General features: G+C 36.5%; 2 protein-coding genes across 2 annotated transcripts in view; both read left to right on the forward strand.

Moving 5' to 3' along the window:
- Window positions 1-338, forward strand: part of LOC128237904 (neurogenic locus notch homolog protein 1-like) — a 31,271-nt gene extending 30,933 nt beyond the window's left edge. The window contains exon 33 of the mRNA XM_052953482.1: window positions 307-338. The gene's annotated coding sequence lies outside the window, so the exon portion shown is untranslated. The remainder of the gene's footprint in view (window positions 1-306) is intronic.
- A 48-nt stretch (window positions 339-386) lies between these two features.
- Window positions 387-12,734, forward strand: LOC128239134 (uncharacterized). The gene is made up of 8 exons (XM_052955626.1): window positions 387-481; window positions 858-1,032; window positions 2,365-2,538; window positions 2,964-3,073; window positions 6,599-6,700; window positions 8,411-8,512; window positions 9,415-9,612; window positions 10,637-12,734. Exons 3-8 carry the CDS (start codon window positions 2,406-2,408, stop codon window positions 10,952-10,954), a joined length of 963 nt encoding a protein of 320 aa, XP_052811586.1. The 5' UTR covers window positions 387-481; window positions 858-1,032; window positions 2,365-2,405; the 3' UTR covers window positions 10,955-12,734.
- Window positions 12,735-16,977: the final 4,243 nt, after the last annotated feature.

Here is a 16,977-nt window from a genome sequence, read left to right on the forward strand (position 1 = left end):
TAAATGCTTCGTCCAGATAATCATTCATTTAATAGATGTTATGTTTATACTTAATTTAAAAAAAGAAGAATATTATACCACCTTTTTGTAATTTTATCAATTTTACAAAGAGCACGGTCTTTACCATTTATACATTAGCCAAGGAACTTTTTTCAATTTAAAATTAAAAAAAAAAATAATGTACCACTCCCCCCCCCCCCACCTAAATACCTCACTTAATAGTGTGGTATTCTTGTACCATAAAACTCCTCCCCTCCTTTTAGATTGTGGTACCCTTGTACCATCAAACTCCTCCCCTCTTTTCAGATTGTGGTACCCTGACCAACCCAACCAACGGGAGAGGTTATGAATCCGTCGGTAACCTCTGTTGGACAGGTAGCCACGTACTCGTGCTTTGTCGGGTACGGTCTCGTCGGCTCCAAAGTGCGCACGTGCCAGTCGAACGGCGCGTGGAGTGGCGCCGCGCCAATCTGCGTGTTCGGTTTGTGGTTTTCAAAGATACACTGTGCTTTTGACTAGATTATACCGCTTTTTAGAATCGGCGTTTAAATCTATTTGAAAAGTTAAGAAGAATCTGCTTATTGGAATAATTTGAATATTTCCAACTCCCGTATTTCAGTTATGTTGTATTGAATTTAACTTAATTTGAATATCATCATAATCCAAATCACATTTGCGTTAAACAATGATTGGTGAAACTTTAAGAAAGTTTTTTTAATGAAATAAATTGCATGTTATATGGGTAAAATTCGAGAATTGTTTTGGACTGTTTTTGTACAATGTTAATACTGCAGACAACAGCTCATACATCAAATCAATATTAAAGTCAAGGCTTCTTTTACTTTAACCCATAAAAGGATGCGAAGCGCCTGTGTTTCCCCGCAAACGGACGCGTAAACACTACGGAGGGGCTGGCCGTGGGTCACACTATATATTACACGTGCGTTGACGGGTACGAGTTGGTCGGCCAGGCGGAAAGGATCTGCGAGGCCTCGTCCACGTGGAGCGGCACGGCACCATCGTGTCTTATAAGTACGTTTTGATTTAAGGTTGGATTTACTTGTTTGCTTTTATAGTTATTTGTTAATATACACACATTCGTAGACGGTTCTTAATTGGAGAGAATTTGTGAAGCGTCATACATGTTGAGCGACACAGTGCACACGCGCCTTATCATTTGAATATTTTAAGATACTCCGGTTTATTTAATTCCATTATGTTTTAAAATCCGATAAGTTCTACTTAACCTCGATTGAACCGACAGCTTTTAACAAGTGTATCTTTTGAACGAATACTTGGTACCAACAACGACGGAAAAGCGGGCGTGTCTTTAAGTCGCGACACGGATATTCTTGCCAAATATGTGTATTATCCAAACTTACTCATTGTCAAAAGACCCTATATTTGAATAACTTCTGAATACCCAATCGTTGGCAATATCGAGAACGGAAAAATGTACATGTATTAGAGTCGCCTCAAGGCGACAGTTGCTACCTTCGTTTGTCACACAAGCAACGGTCGCTGGCGCAATATGCTCCTATTGTTAATAACATGCTTTACTCCCCAAAATGTCCCTTGTTTGGCAATTTCGAGAACGGGAAAGTAAACATGTATATTGGTCGCCGCAATGCGTCAGGTGCTACTTTTGATTTTCACACAGGCAATACGCGGTTGATGGCGCAATATGCTCCTATTGTTAATAACATGCTCTCCTCCCCAAAACGTTCCTTTATTGTCAATATCGAGTACGCGAAAGACTACATGTGTTTGGGTCGCCATGACTCTTTCAGTTGTCATTCGAACAATATGCTGGTTTATGGCACAATATGCTCCTATTGTTAATTACATCCTCTAAACCCCAATATATATATTTATTTGCAATGTGTCCATGTATTGAGGTCGCCTCAAGGGCCTCTTAAAACTGCCAGTTTTCACACAACAACGGTCGCTGACGCAATAAGCTCCTATTGTTAATAACATGCTGTCCTCCCAGGAATGTCCCTTTTTATTGGCAATATCGAGAACGGGAAAGAGTACATGTGTCGGGGTCGCCACAACTTTCGGTTGTCACACAAATTATACGCCGGTTGATATAATATGATCCAATTGTTTATAACAAGCCCAACAATGTCCCTTTATTGGCAATGTCGGGAAAGAGTACACGTGTTGTCGGTTGTCACACAAATTATACGCTGGTTGATGGCGCGATATGCTCCTATTGTTTATAACAAGCTCTACTCCCAACAATGTCCCTTTATTGGCAATGTCGGAAAAGAGAACACGTGTTGTCGGTTGTCACACAAATTATACGCTGGTCGATGGCCCGATATGCTCCTATTTTTAATAAAATGCTCTAACCCCCAGAATGTCCCCTCATTGGCAGTATCGAGAACGGCAAAGTGGACATGTCCTGGGGTCGACACGAGGGTTCGCTCGCATCATTTGCTTGTAACACAAACTACGCCCTCGTCGGTGACCCCATTATCTCGTGCGAGTCTACAGGCGTCTGGGGTGGAATACAGCCAACCTGCGTGTTTGGTATTAAATATAATGTTTGGCACTTTGACTTAAATTTAGAAACCTTGTCTTTATACATATTTTTTTCTCATAATAGTATTATACAGTTTGCAAGATAGTGCCTGCATTTGTTTGCATGGTACAAACCAACATACCATACACTTTTACTCGTGATACAGACTAATTTTGTCCTGGAACCCACGACAACACCGATATTTTCAAAAGCAGCGAAGTACCGTCTGATACTTAATACTGCCATCATGTATGGTTATTTATCTAAGTCATTTACCTGGCATGCATTGTAAAGGTATTCCATATATATGTAAACTATTTTAACATGTATATATTGCCTTTGCAAAAATGGGCCGGAGTCTCGGACAGGGAATTTCTCTAATACCCTTTTACCTATAAGACATGATTAACCTATAATTTTTATTTCATTCCAGCGATGTTTCCGGATATAATTCTGGCGTTTGGTGCTGTCTTAATTCTACTGATCATAGTAGATATCTTTGTAGTAGGTATATGCCTCTACTACCGCTACTGTCGATCACCGGTAAGTCCATTACCGGTAACCATACAACCGGTTAATGACCTAGGGTCATGCTGTTCATATATGCACAATGTCATGATGGTCATACAGATATTGACTACGTATGCTCATCGTAGACTCCACTACTCGGTATGTGCCTCTATACCGCTACTGTCGAGTACCGGTAAGTCCATAACCGGTAACCATACAACCAGTTATTGACCAAGTGCCATGCTCTTCACATATTCACATGATGGCCATACTTAATATATATTTTATGTTCATCGTAGACTCTGTCCTCGGTATGTGCCTCTAATATCGCTACTGTCGAGTACCGGTAAGTCCATAATCGGTAACCATTCAACCAGTAAACGTCCAAGGGCCATGTTGTTTATATATGCACATAATGGTCAAACTTAGATATGTTGCCTTTGTTCATCGTATACTCTTTACTCGAAATGTGCCTCTAATACCGCTACTGTCGAGTACCGGTAAGTTCATAACAGGTAACAATACAACCGGCTATTGGCCTAGGTTCATGGTGTTTATATATGCACAATGTCACGATGGACATACTTAGATATATTGCCTCTGTAAATTCACCCTTGACTCTGTACTCGGTATGTGCCTCTAATACCGCTTCTGTCGAGCACTGGTTAGTCAAAAGGCCAAGGCCTTGGCCAGTATTCTATATTGATCTTATCCTTATCTGTAGACATGCCCTATTTTGAGTGACAGAAACTTGATTAGATGAAATATCAGCATAATTTCGAATGTAACCATAGTGTCTAAATTCAAACCAGGACGAATTTTTGAGTGACAGAAACTTCATTAGATGATATATCAGCATAATTTCGAATATAAATATAGTGTCTATATTCAAACCAGGCCGAATTCTTGAGTGACAGAAACTTGATTATTTACATAAAATATCAGCATAATTTCGAATATAAATATAGTGTCTATATTCAAACCAGGGCGAATGTTTGAGTGACAGAAACTTGATTAGATGATATATCAGCATAATTTCGAATATAAATATAGTGTCTATATTCAAACCAGGACGAATTCTTGAGTGACAGAAACTTGATTATTTAGAGAAAATATCAGCATAATTTCGAATATAAATATAGTGTCTATATTCAAACCAGGGCGACTTTTTGAGTGACAGAAACTTGATTATTTAGATGAAATATCAGCATAATTTCGAATATAAATATAGTGTCTATATTCAAACCAGGACGAATTCTTGAGTGACAGAAACTTGATTAGATGAAATATCAGCATAATTTCAAATATAAATATTAACATGAAATATCAGTATAATTTCGAATATAAATATAGTGTCAATATTCAAAACAGGACGAATTTTTGAGTGACAGAAACTTGATTAGATAAAATATCAGCCTAATTTCGAATACAATTATTATCTCTATATTCAAACCAGGACGAATGAAATTGGTGCACTTACTATAATTTTGAGTTCGAACTTTAACTGTGCTGCAAGCAGATATGTTTACCAACATTCTTGTTTAAAAGTGAATATCCGAATTATTTGGTAGCGCGAAAATTGTATCATACTGTTAAGGAAGGAAATGACAACTAACCGCTGGCATCAAACTTTCCAAGGGTGGAGCTCCACTCTCCATATCCTTTCCAAATATATCCGAGTACTTTTGCTTTAATCCCGAGTCTGTCGGCGTCTTTCCCTGGTGTAAAGAAAACATGAAAGGTTGATGCAGAATTTGCAATATTTTTAACAAGGGGAAATCCTCCCATCATTTAATACAGCGTGTACAGTGCAAGCGGGGAACCACATCGGTCACGTGACCTATCGTGAGCGAATTTTACAACCGGTTAATGGCCAAGGGCTATGCTGTTTATATATGAACATGATGGTCATACTTAGATATATTTAAGGCCAAAGCCTGGGCCAGTATTCAATATTGATCTTATCCTTATCTTTAGACATGCCTCATTGATTCAATTCAGCCTATTGGTCAGCTCAAAGTACAGGCCAATCAAAACACTTAGTTTATAATCTTATATTTAAGTTCAATCTAAGTAGCTTATTGAATACAACTCCAGCTGGCAGGCTGTTTTTATTAACTGGGTCATAAATGAATCTAGTTTACATTATCATTACCAACGTATTAATGCTTGGTGTGGTACCGTCCTACCGCTCCTGTATGGCCGGTTAAGGGACGTATTATAGGTCGATGCAAAACATTATTTAAATATTTTTTAATTAATAGCTACGTGGCCACACATTCCCCAGTTAAAATAGCTCCAAAATATCGCATACATTTATCTGTACACAAATTATATGCTGTTTTTGTCTTTGATTATCAAATATGCGATATATTGGTGCTTTTTAAACTGGGGAATTTGTGGCCACGTAGCTATTAATTGAAAATAAATGAAGAAAGAATCAATAAAGTTTAAACAAATTTTATCTGTAAGCATATCATATGGATATGTTTTTGTTTTGATAATTTAAGTTCATCCATCCCTACATCGTTGACGCCTAGTGTTCAGATAAGTATAATTTTCCCTCACAATTGATCACGTGACCGATTTTATTCCCCGCTAGCCCTGTTAGTACTACGATATCGCGGGGAATTAAGTCTTTATATGATAAAACGTTAATTAATAGCTATGTGGCCACAAATTACCCCGTTCAACGCGCTAAAATATTGCTTAAATTGTTTCTTATTTGATCAGCTAAGCCAAATGAGTGAAACATAATAATGCATTAAATATATATAAAAAAATATATATAATTTTTGCATGAACCCACATTGTGCCCCTTTAAGCCCAAAATTCGAGTATTTTCTAAACGGTAATTGCCTTAATGCTATGCTGTTTCTATATACAAAGAATGGTCATTTATAAACCTCATTTTTCTCCTTATCGTAGAAACCTAATGTTGAATTCAGTCCAGGTCACAGACTACTATATAAATTCCCTTTATATTCAATAGACGATTGACCAATACGGAACCAAACTGATTCCTAGTGTTTCACCACCACAAACACCATATTTGGGGAGAAAGCTCCACATGTGTTCTTAAAAACACGAAAACAAGTTACATATCTTTTGAGAAAAATTAAATTAGTTGAACGTAACCACTGTGTAATTACTAAAGTGACCAACACCGGTGTAGGTATACAAACAATGCGGTTAAAATGTTAACAAAAAATTGATCAAGTAGATCAAGCATGGTCAGTCTGAAAGGTTTCAGATTTTGAAAAAACAAATCATTCCGCTTCAAAATCTTTAAAAAATGAAAGGAGCCAATGGTCTGAGATGGTATAACCATGCTTTGATTCACTGTCATGTGTCAAATAAAAGAAATAAGGTATGTAACAATGAGTATGCACTTCAGAATAAATGTCACCTGCCCTCCAAAGTTCGCTCACGATAGGTCACGTGACCGATATGGTTCCCCGCTTGCACTGTATACGCTGTATTTACTGATGGGAGGATTTCCCCCTGTTAAAAGTATTGCAAATTCTGCATCAACCTTTCATGTTTTCTTTACACCAGGGAAAGACGCCGACAGACTCGGGATTAAAGCAAAAGTACTCGGATATATTTGGAAAGGATAGGAAGAGTGGAGCTCCACCCATGGAAAGTTCGATGCCAGCGGTTAGTTGTCATTTCCTTCCTTAACAGTATGATACAATTTTCGCGTTAACAAAATAATTCGGATATTCACTTTTAAACAAGAATGTTGGTAAACATATCAGCTTGCAGCACAGTTTAAGTTCGAACTCAAAATTATAGTAAGTGCACCAATTTTATTCGTCCTGGTTTGAATATAGAGATAATAGTTATATTCGAAATTATGCTGATATTTTATCTAATCAAGTTTCTGTCACTCAAAAATTCGTCCTGTTTTGAATATTGACACTATATTTATATTCGAAATTATACTGATATTTCATCTTAATATTTATATTTGAAATTATGCTGATATTTCATCTAATCAAATTTTTGTCATTCAAAAATTCGTCCTGGTTTGAATATAGACACTATAGTTACATTCGAAATTATGTTGATATTTCATCTAATCAAGTTTCTGTCACTCAAAAATACGTCCTGGTTTGAAATTAGAAACTATAGTTTCATTCGAAATTATGCTGATATTTCATCTAATCAACTTTCTGTCACTCAAGAATTCGTCCTGGTTTGAATATAGACACTATATTTATATTCGAAATTATGCTGATATTTCATCAAATCAAGTTTCTGTCGCTTGCCCTGTTAGCACTACGATATCGTAGGGATACAATACAAACAGTTGCTTACGTGAGCGACTGTCAGCTTTACAGGGCCATACTAAAGGTTGATCATTAGTGATCAAAACAAAACAGAGGTTATTGTTGTTATTTACTGACACATAATATGAAAGATATAAGTGTTTATAAGAAAAAAATACATTAGTTAATACGGCCACAAATTACCCCGTTGCACGCGCTGAAACATTGCTCATAATTACTTTTTTATCGATACACAAAGCTGTTTATTATTTGATCAGTAAAGCCAAATTAGTAAAACAAAATAATGCATTAAAATTTATTAAACATAACACTATAATATATATCATTTGCACCTAAAGGGTGCCCCTTTAAGCCAAAAAACGAGTATTTTCTAAACGGTGATTGCCTTATGCTATGCTGTTTCTATATACAGAAAATGGTCATTTATAAACCTCATTTTTCACCTTATCGTAGAAACCTTATGTTCAATTCAATCCAGGTCACAGACTACTATATAAATTCCCTTTATATTCAATAGACAAATGACCAATACGAAACAACACTGATTTCTAGTGCTTCACCACCACAAACACCATATTTGGGGAGAAAGCTTCACATGTGTTCTTAAAAACACGAAAACAAGTTACATATCTTAGAAGAAAAATGAAATTAGTTGAACGTAATCACTGTGTAATCACTAAAGTGACAAACACCGGTGTAGGTGTACAAACAATGTGGTGAAATTGTAAACCAAAATTTTGATCAAGCATTTTCAGTCTGAAAGGTTTGAGATTTTGAAATAACAAATCATTCCGCTTCAAAATCTTTAAAAAATGAAAGGAGCCAATGGTCTGAGATGGTATAACCATGCTTTGATTCACTGTCATGTGTCAAATAGAAGAAATAAGGTATGTAACAATGAGTATGCACTTCAGAATAAATGTCACCTGCCCTCCAAAATTCGTTCACGATAGGTCACGTGACCGATATGGTTCCCCGCTTGCACTGTACACGCTGTATTTACTGATGGGAGGATTTCCCCCTGTTAAAAATATTGCAAATTCTGCATCAACCTTTCATGTTTCCTTTACACCAGGGAAAGACGCCGACAGACTCGGGATTAAAGCAAAAGTACTCGGATATATTTGGACAGGATGGTGAGAGTGGAGCTCCACCCATGGAAAGTTCGATGCCAGCGGTTAGTTGTCATTTCCTTCCTTAACAGTATGATACACTTTTCGTGCTAACCAAATAATTCGGATATTCACTTTTAAACAAGAATGTTGGTAAATATATCTGCTTGCAGCACAGTTCAAGTTCGAAATCAAAATTATAGTAAGTGCACCAATCTTATTCGTCCTGGTTTGAATATAGAGATAATAATTATATTCGAAAGTATGCTGATATTTTATCTAATCAAGTTTCTGTCACTCAAAAATTCGTCCTGTTTTGAATATTGACACTATATTTATATTCGAAATTATGCTGATATTTCATCTGAATATTTATATTTGAAATTATGCTGATATTTCATTTAATGAAGTTTCTGTCACTCAAAAATTCGTCCTGGTTTGAGTATAGACTCCATATTTACATTCGAAATTATGCTGATATTTTATCTTATTAAGTTTCTGTCACACAAGAATTCGTCTTGGTTTGAATATAGAGATAATAGTTACATTCGAAATTATGTTGATATTTTATCTTATTAAGTTTCTGTCACTCAAAAATTCGTCTTGGTTTGAATATAGAGATAATAGTTACATTCGAAATTATGTTGATATATCATCTAATCAAGTTTCTGTCACTCAAAATTTCGTCCTGGTTTGAATAAAGACACTATATCTATATTCGAAATTATGCCGATATTCCATTTAAATATTTATATTCTAAATAATGCTGATATTTTATCAAATGAAGTTTCTGTCACTCAAAAAATCGGCCTGGTTTGAATATATAGACACTATAGTTATATTCGAAATTATGCTTATATTTCATGTTATCAAATTTTGTCACCAAATACAATCTAGTTCTTTGAAATCCGAAACACACAAAGTATCTAGCCCCATATAAAGTGTTTGCCCTTTGACTGTAACACAGAACACCCGGAAGCAGAAGTTCTCTAAGGTGGTGCCAGAGACCGATGATCAACACCCACCGCCAACTAAATCGGAAGAGTCGAACGTGGTGTACAGGTCCACCATGAAGATGAGCAACTCGGTGCTCGGGAACCTTTTCTCAAAAGGCAGCAAGTACCAGCGGCCTGAGGATGAGGGGAGGGCGGCGACGCCGTACATGGTGAGTGATAAACTTCCTATGAGAGTTTTTTTCTCTCCTTCGTGCAAATCTTTAAGACTTGACCAAGTGTGTTAAGAATGTTCATTTCTCCCACCTCAGATAAGTAGATTCAAAATTTAACCATGCTAGAAATTCTTTTCTCCCACCTCAGATAAGTAGATCCCATAATTTAACAATGCTAGAAATGCTTTTCTTGCCAAGGGGCAAAGATAAAACACATACCGGTATGGAACCCCTTTTTAATGGTCATTACATTGTAATCACCTCCCTTGCTGAAGACTGTCGTCTGTAGCATCATAGAAACCTTGTCTTGTGGCAATATTTACAATGCTAATTAATAATTTCTCTCTTCAAATGTCACCATAAAACAGTTTTCACGCACCTTTCAAGAAATAATGCTTCACTCTCCTTAGAACAATTTAAAGACCGATTTGACTATTAACATAATCTTAATCACTGCGCGCATATCCATGACAACCACAAATTATCACATATCCATACATTTTTATCTTACTTTTGTCAAACTGAGGTGGGAGAAAAAACATCTATCATAGCCGCTCCTGTAAGATAGGTTCACCCCAACCCTCGCGCAGGGTCTTACACTCTCGGCCATGGAAGATTCTTATAATCTCCCTTACGTCCATTCTTGCGATAATATAGGTGTTTGCGGTACATGCTTCATAAACCTCATTAATAGCATCGATATGTACATTTCACATATTGTTATTGGTACATTTAAGCCTTGATCTTGCGAATTTGTTAACATCGAATTGTCCTTTTTCTTAATGCATAAAAACACATGCATCTTTGATATTGTTTGTCGAAATAGAACATATTGTTAGTGTAGGGTTTTAACAAATGTTCGTTCAAGAACCTATTCAAAGATAACCGGCCAAGCAGTTACTATTGCGAATGAGTGTTGTTGAAAGCCGTTGTTTAATTACTGTTTGGTCTTGAATAGCATATCAACGTGAGCGTAAGTCAATCTTTCATTTACCATTCTTTGCTGTATTTGTTGTTCTAGGACGGTGAACAGATGAACGACAATGGATACGTCACCGGTGGAAGTCACTCGTTGGAGGTCACGCGTTCGGATGACTTTGACAAACTAATTGAAATCCAATCTACGCCTGGTTCTGGGGATAATCCGAGGGAGAGGCGCAAACTCAATCTCGACGATTCGGAAATAAAGGAAGTCAAGGAGGGAGATGATCGCTACTTGTTCCCTATGCGCGAACCGCCGGCAAATCTCACAGAGTCGCTCTTTAAGGAAACAGATCTGCCGCTTCCTTCGGTTAAACGAGCAAAAAGCACTATGCCAATATTCAAGGACAAATTTTAACATGAAGGCTTTGCCTGTTGTCGTAACGTTGTGTTATTTATTCAGAATGCTGACGATTACCTGCTTATTTACAAAATATTGGTGACTCATATTTTTGTCGTAGATTTTTGTAACTCATTAGTCCGTCGCTTATTTTAGTATTTGTGTGAAGAAACAGTAACTGCAACATTTTTCAGCATTTTTTGTTAACTTTCTTGAACATTGCAATTATATAACTTAAATTAAATCGGTCGGTCGGTCGGTTGGTCGGTAGCCCAAGCTTGTCCGTGTGATAACTTAACAATTACTGGACGTATTGTCATCAAAATTGACATGAAGGTTGGGCCTGACCAGTAGATGACCCCTAATGATTTAAGAGGTCAAAGGTCAAGGTCATTGTGACATTGAATGATAAAAGGTCCGAGTGATTACTCAACAATGCCTGCACTCATGGTCCTCAAACTTGACTTGGAGGTTTGGCCGGACCAGTAGATGAACCTTTTGATGTTTGGGTCAAAGGTCAAGGTCACATTGACATTGAAATGAAACTCAACAATTCCTGTACCTATGGTCCTCTTATATAACTTGATATGAAGGTTGGGCCTGACCAGTACATGACCATGGGTCAAACGTCAAGGTCACAGTGACCTTTGAAAGTAAAAGAATGTTAAAGCTTGTCCGAGTGATAACTCAACACTGCCTAGACCTATGGTCATCAAACTTAAATTGGAAGTTAGGCCTGACCTGTAGATAAATTATATGGGGGTCATCGGGTCAAAGATCGCAGTGACCTTGAATGGTAAAAGGTTTCTGAGTGATAAAGTGACAATGCATGCACCCATGGCCCTCAAACTTGACTTGGAGGTTGGACCTGACCAGTAGATGACCCTTATTGATTTACGGGGTCATTGGGTCAAAGGTCAAGGTCACAGTGACCTTGAATGATAAGAGGTCCGAGTGATTACTCAACATTGCCTGCACCCATGGCCCTCAAACTTGAGTTGGAGGTTGGGCCTGACCAGTAGATGACCCCTATTGTTTTTAGGGTTCAAAGGTAAAGGTAACATTGACCTTGAAAGCAAACTCGACAATTCCTGGAACTATGGTCCTCAAACTTGGTATGAAGGTTGGACCTGACCAGTGGATGACCCCTTATGACTTTAAGGGTCATTGGGCCAAGGTCAAGGTGACCTTTAACACAAAAATGTAACAAATCTTCTCCCAGAGATATCTTAATAATGCCTGATTCTATGATCATCAAACTTGACTTGGAAATTGCGCCTGACCAGTATATGGCCCTTATTGATTTAAGGAGTAATCGGGTCAAGGTCACAGTGATGTGAATGCGAAAATGTTGTTTGAGTGATAACTCGACAATGCCTGCACCCATGGCCCTCAAACTTGACTTGGGGTTGCGTCCGAGATTTAAGGGGTCAAAGGTCAAGGTCACAGCGACATTGAATGAAAAGAGCTTATGGGCCTCAAACTTGACATTTAGGGTTTTGGTGACTTGCTGATGATTTTGAGGTAATAGAGTTAAACGTCATGGTCATAACACACTTTATCCTCACACTTTGATTGGTCATAATCTTAAAAATGCCTTAATGGCATCCAATATCAGTGACAAAATCAGCTGTCATTTCGGTCCAAGAAAAGTTCATTCAATTGTCCATATAATCCTGACAACATGGCGCTCGGGGGGGGGGGCATAATGTTTGACAAACATCTCTTGTTTCCTATTGCTTTTTGTTAGTATGTACTTGTTTACTCTTTAAACCATACTACAGTCAATATACATGTTTCCAGTCGTCTGCTTTACTACTATGTTACAATTTTGAATTATGTAGGTGTATGGATAGGAAGTATGGGGCTTCGTTTGTATACAGCAGGTAAACGGACAAAATACATAGCTGATGAATTTGTTTGGCTTTGTTTTTCCCATTTAATCTAAATGAGCATCAGACCATTTCACTCAAAATGTTTCGTTATTTTTTTTTCGTTAAAGAAACCACAGCAACTTTAACGATGCAAAGTACGAATAATAAGGTACACCAATTTATCAGGTCTGTTTCTCAAAAAGGTTTTTATGGCGCTATTTGTAGGAAGGGTTGATAATTTTCATGACATCTCGAAACGTCGTGCGAAAACCTTTACCATGCCCATAGCTCAATAGCGTCTTAATTTAGTCACTTGCAATACGGTATACATAGTGTTAGTACAAACACACAAGATTAGCAAAGCCTCTACATTAGTCTTCAAAAATGTCGAGTTATGCACCTTGAACGAAGGTAAGTACTGGCTTGCGGTGTTTTAGTCAAATCAAGTAAATAGTTCAATCATTTGAATATGTTTTAAAGCTGCCTTACATACTCGCCAAACATTTCCTGAACCAATTTCTTTGTCAGCATGCAGCGAGTTGATTCGCGTGAAGTGTCCATTCATTACCTCTATATTAAACAAAATATCTGATCTACGAACTTATCTGGTCAAGCCATTTCAAACAAACATGTTTTAGGATGGCCTCGGCTTCCTTCGAAACTTGCTATGCCGAACTCTGTTATCTCGATGTTCTGGTAATGTTAAACTTTTTTCGAATGACATGGGTGTTGTATGATATGTTTTGTAGTTCGGTTATATCGAATATTCGTTATCTCGAAGTTTAAGAAGTTTCCGATGTTTAAATGACTTCGAAATAGAGAGTTTTGACTTTGATTAATAAGATGCTTTCAATTATCATTAGCTTTTCATTATAGTGAGTGTACAATCGTCTGTAGTGATTATTTAGAAAATGTCGTCATCATATATCTCGAGCACAAGTTCTTTCGTCCATTCCTTCTCCCCAGTAATAAAGGAGAACTTTCTAAACCTTTTTAATATCACCTTGGTAGGATTTCCCAAGACAAGTTCTGCACGGTGGTTTTTGACAGGATATTAATGCATTTGTTTAAGGCGGTTGACGGATTAAAGCCGATCACAATACAGCTTGAAAAATTTGGCGGAAAAATAACCTGTGGTTTGGGAGAATATGCTATTGTATACGACTGTTGAAGGATAAAGGTCGGCCACACTAAAGATTATCATGCGCGATTGTAAGCGCTTATGAGAGCTCATATAGCAATTTACAAAATTACAAAAGCAAGATCTTTGATATTTAATAAAATGTCTAAAAACAAGACATGCATGAAATTTTTAAATGTTCTAATATGAGCATATATTTGAGATTAGAAAGCACAAATAGAAACCACACCATATTTTAACACAACAGTTAAATAAATTTTCCCAGTATCCTTTTCCCGTTGCGAGGTCTCAGAGAACAAAAATATCAATCAGAGAATTACCTATGTCAAATGAAAACCAAAACACACCATGAAATACCTGTAAACCATTACGTTAGCAGGCAGAGGAACTTAAAGTTAAAGATGAAATGAATCAAATATAGTATGCAAAATTTTTGGAAATAAAGATATTACTTTTATCATGAATACATGTAATCGTTTAGTGGTTTGAATACACTCAGAGGTCAGGTTGTGGTGGTTTTGGACAGGATAATTTTTGATACTTCATTCTACAAGACAACAAAAGCAAAACGTATAAAATTCTAAATTGCGAGGCTTGCGTATGACCTTCAATTGTTTAATAGTAGGAAAATTGAAACCACTTAAGCTCAGCATATAATCGTAAATTGTTTAATTATAGGAAAAAAGAAACCAATAAATCTCACCATATTTCAAAACAGCAGGCTTATTAATCTTGTTTTGGATTTAAGAGTAAATAAGATTTTACTACACTCCAAGTTTGTGTTCTTGTGGTTTTTGACATGACCATTTGTTTAACTTCAATTTACAAGAAAACAAAAATAAAATATTTAAATCTCCAAAATACCAGGTTTGCATGTATTTTTCTTGTATAATAAGAGCATATATTTCATAATAGAAAACACTATTTATCGACACAGAAGGCTCATTCATATTTTTCCAGAATCCTCCACCATTGGTAGGTCAAGAGAAGGAGGCAATGGAACAATAAGTATAAGATGAAAAGTATCAAATAAATTACAGTTGAGTATATCTTCATATACGAGTTACAATGTTAATGTAGAGTTTAAACATCTTACGGTCAATTTATTTTAAGGCCATAATTGTAACGTTCAAAACTGCCGCAATGGATAAACAAAGAAATATACTAAATAGAGATATTTCTTCATTAAATGTGAGTTTTTTTACTTCCCAATCATACGCTTTTTGTAAGAAAATTACTAGAAAATTATGTTTCATTAAACTCAAAATTAAGGGTCTTGCGGTTTGTGCATAACGATGGTTCTTTTCTGGTTATCAGCGAAACTACTGTTCTTCATGGCAAAACTTTATTTACAGGAAACCAAAGACGATCAGTCACAGTTTTGTGAAAATTGGCTGAAATAGGCAAGGTAATTTTGGACAGGATAGTAATGCCTTTGTTTGAGGCGGGTGATGGATTAAAGATGATCACAATATAGCTTGTGGGCTAAAAATGAACCAGTGGTTTGGGACATGTGATTGTCTATGGCTGATGACGGATAAAGGCCGGTCGCACTATAGATTATCATGCGCGATTGTAGGCGCTTATGCGAGCTCATATTGCAGTTAACAAGATTACAAAAGTGAGATATATGATTGTCTGAAATACAAGGCTTGCATGTAATCTTAAATTGTTGTATAATATGAGAATACATTTGAGAATAGAATCCATTAAAACTTACTATAGTTGAACACACCAGGATCTTCTATTATTGCTTCTTCCTCTTCTTGTGTACCAACAGACAGAGTAGCGATATGTTTGAGATAAAAAGTACCGAATAAATAACAGGTGAGTATATCTTCATATAAGTTACAATTTAAATGTAGAGGCTTAATGTTTTACGGTCAATATATGTTTTATGTCCAGTACCAAAGTTGTAAAATTCAAAACGGCCACAATTGATAAACAAAGAAATACACTAAACATTACTGTAAATCCTATCTCATTAAACTCAGGTAAGGGGTTTTATGTTTCGGACAAGAGGATGGTTTTCTTCTGGCTAGCAGGGAAACCAGTGTTTTTCATGGCAAAATTTTACTTATAAGAAACCAAATACGATCCAACACATTTTTGTGAAATTTGGCTGAAAAGGGCAAGTCGGTTTTGGACAGGATATTGTTGCGTTCGTTTGAAGCGGGTGACGGATTAAAACCGGTCACGATATAGCTTGTGAAATTTGGAAAATGAACATGTGGTTAGGGAGAATGTGTTATTGCCTACCGCTGATGACGTATAAAGGTCGGTCACACTAAAGATTATCATGCGCGATTGTAAGCGCTCATGGGAGCTCATAAAGCAATTAACAAGATTATGAAAGTGAGATACAGGGATGTCTGAAATACAAGGCTTGCATGTAACCTAATACAGGCAGATCAAAACAGCCTCAATGGAGAGATAAAGAAATGTATTAAACAAGTATATCATTTTCAACATTAAATGTGTTCTTTGTTACATCCCATAATCGTTTTTCGTACGCATTTTTGTAATAAAATTACTCGTTCATAATATTCCTTCAATATTAGGGGCCTTGCGGTTTCGATCAAGACAAAGTTTATCTTCTGGTTGTCAAAGGAACCAGTACTCTTCCTGGCAACACTTTATTGATAGAAAACTAAAGACGATCAGATACAGTTTTGTGAAATTTGTTTGAAAAAAGGCACGTTTGTTGTGGACAAGATATTAGGGCATTTGTTTAAGGCGGTTGACGGATTTAAGCTGGTTACACTATAACTTATCCTGCCAACTTGTCAGTGCTCATGAAAGCTTGTTTAGCAATGTATCAGACAACAGAAGCAAAATATCTTATTGTGAAATAAAATGCTACGGTTTATCTTTGTTATGATTTGAGTTCTAAGTTTATAGAGACATTTTTATAGAAAAGTAATTGTGAAATAAGTGCATCCTATATTGTTTCTTCATGTGATCAGTTTTCTCTATCCATAATATGTTATCTTGCATTTTTTCTACATTTATGAATTGAAATAGTT

The sequence above is a fragment of the Mya arenaria genome, chromosome 6 (genome assembly GCF_026914265.1).
Source record: "Mya arenaria isolate MELC-2E11 chromosome 6, ASM2691426v1".
Taxonomy (NCBI): domain Eukaryota; kingdom Metazoa; phylum Mollusca; class Bivalvia; order Myida; family Myidae; genus Mya; species Mya arenaria.